This window comes from Apaloderma vittatum, unplaced genomic scaffold (genome assembly GCF_000703405.1).
Source record: "Apaloderma vittatum isolate BGI_N311 unplaced genomic scaffold, ASM70340v1 scaffold12856, whole genome shotgun sequence".
NCBI classification, from domain to species: domain Eukaryota; kingdom Metazoa; phylum Chordata; class Aves; order Trogoniformes; family Trogonidae; genus Apaloderma; species Apaloderma vittatum.
The window spans coordinates 61,588-62,279 of NW_009721377.1; the positions used below are offsets into that span (position 1 = coordinate 61,588).

General features: G+C 50.0%; 1 protein-coding gene across 1 annotated transcript in view; it reads right to left on the bottom strand.

Moving 5' to 3' along the window:
* Nucleotides 1–340, bottom strand: part of KIFC1 (kinesin family member C1) — an 878-nt gene extending 538 nt beyond the window's left edge. The window contains 2 exon segments of the mRNA XM_009871366.1: nucleotides 5–109; nucleotides 112–340. Of these exon segments, the coding sequence (XP_009869668.1) occupies nucleotides 5–109; nucleotides 112–340 (334 nt within the window).
* Nucleotides 341–692: the final 352 nt, after the last annotated feature.

Consider the following 692-nt stretch of genomic DNA (forward strand, 5'->3'; position numbering starts at 1 on the left):
CTGCCCGAGCTGACACGGTGGATCTCCAGCTCGGCCCTGCTGCAGCCCGTCAGGAGGTCGTGCAGCAACTTCTTGTAAATCTCCAAAAAGCTGGTGCTGAAATCATATTCCCTTTCTGGGCCAGCTCGCGGGCGCCCTGGAAGAGGTGGGCGACGGCGTGGGAGACGAGGCCGCGTGCATTGGCATCGGTGCCCTCAGGGACCTCCACGGTGTAGGTCTTGCCCGTCTGCCTGTAGGTGAAGATGCACATGTCGTAGCCGTCCAGTGCCGACTGCAGGGCACCGAGGAAATTTGGGGGGGAGTTGGTGTTTCTCGGCGTTTTTTTGTGGATACCCTGCATTTTACAGCTAGCTGTGCAATTAGCAACAAAAGCTTTTAAAAAGAATCCTGTCATGAAAAAATCAAGTGAACCTTTTAGTACTATCAGACAAGCTAATGGTGAACGCTACATTCAATTTATTGATAAATTACAAATGAGCTATGGAAAGCCAGGTAGATGTCCCAGCGGCAGCAGATGCACTATTGCTGCAGCTTGCTGTGGAGAATGCTAACGCGGATTGTAAAAGAATTCTGGAGATGCTGAGATCCACTAACAAAACTGCTACCGTTACAGACTTTATTAAGGCTTGCAAGCCTGTGGGATTGGACAGTTATAAGGCTGAGATGTTAACATCTTGCTACCGTTACAGACT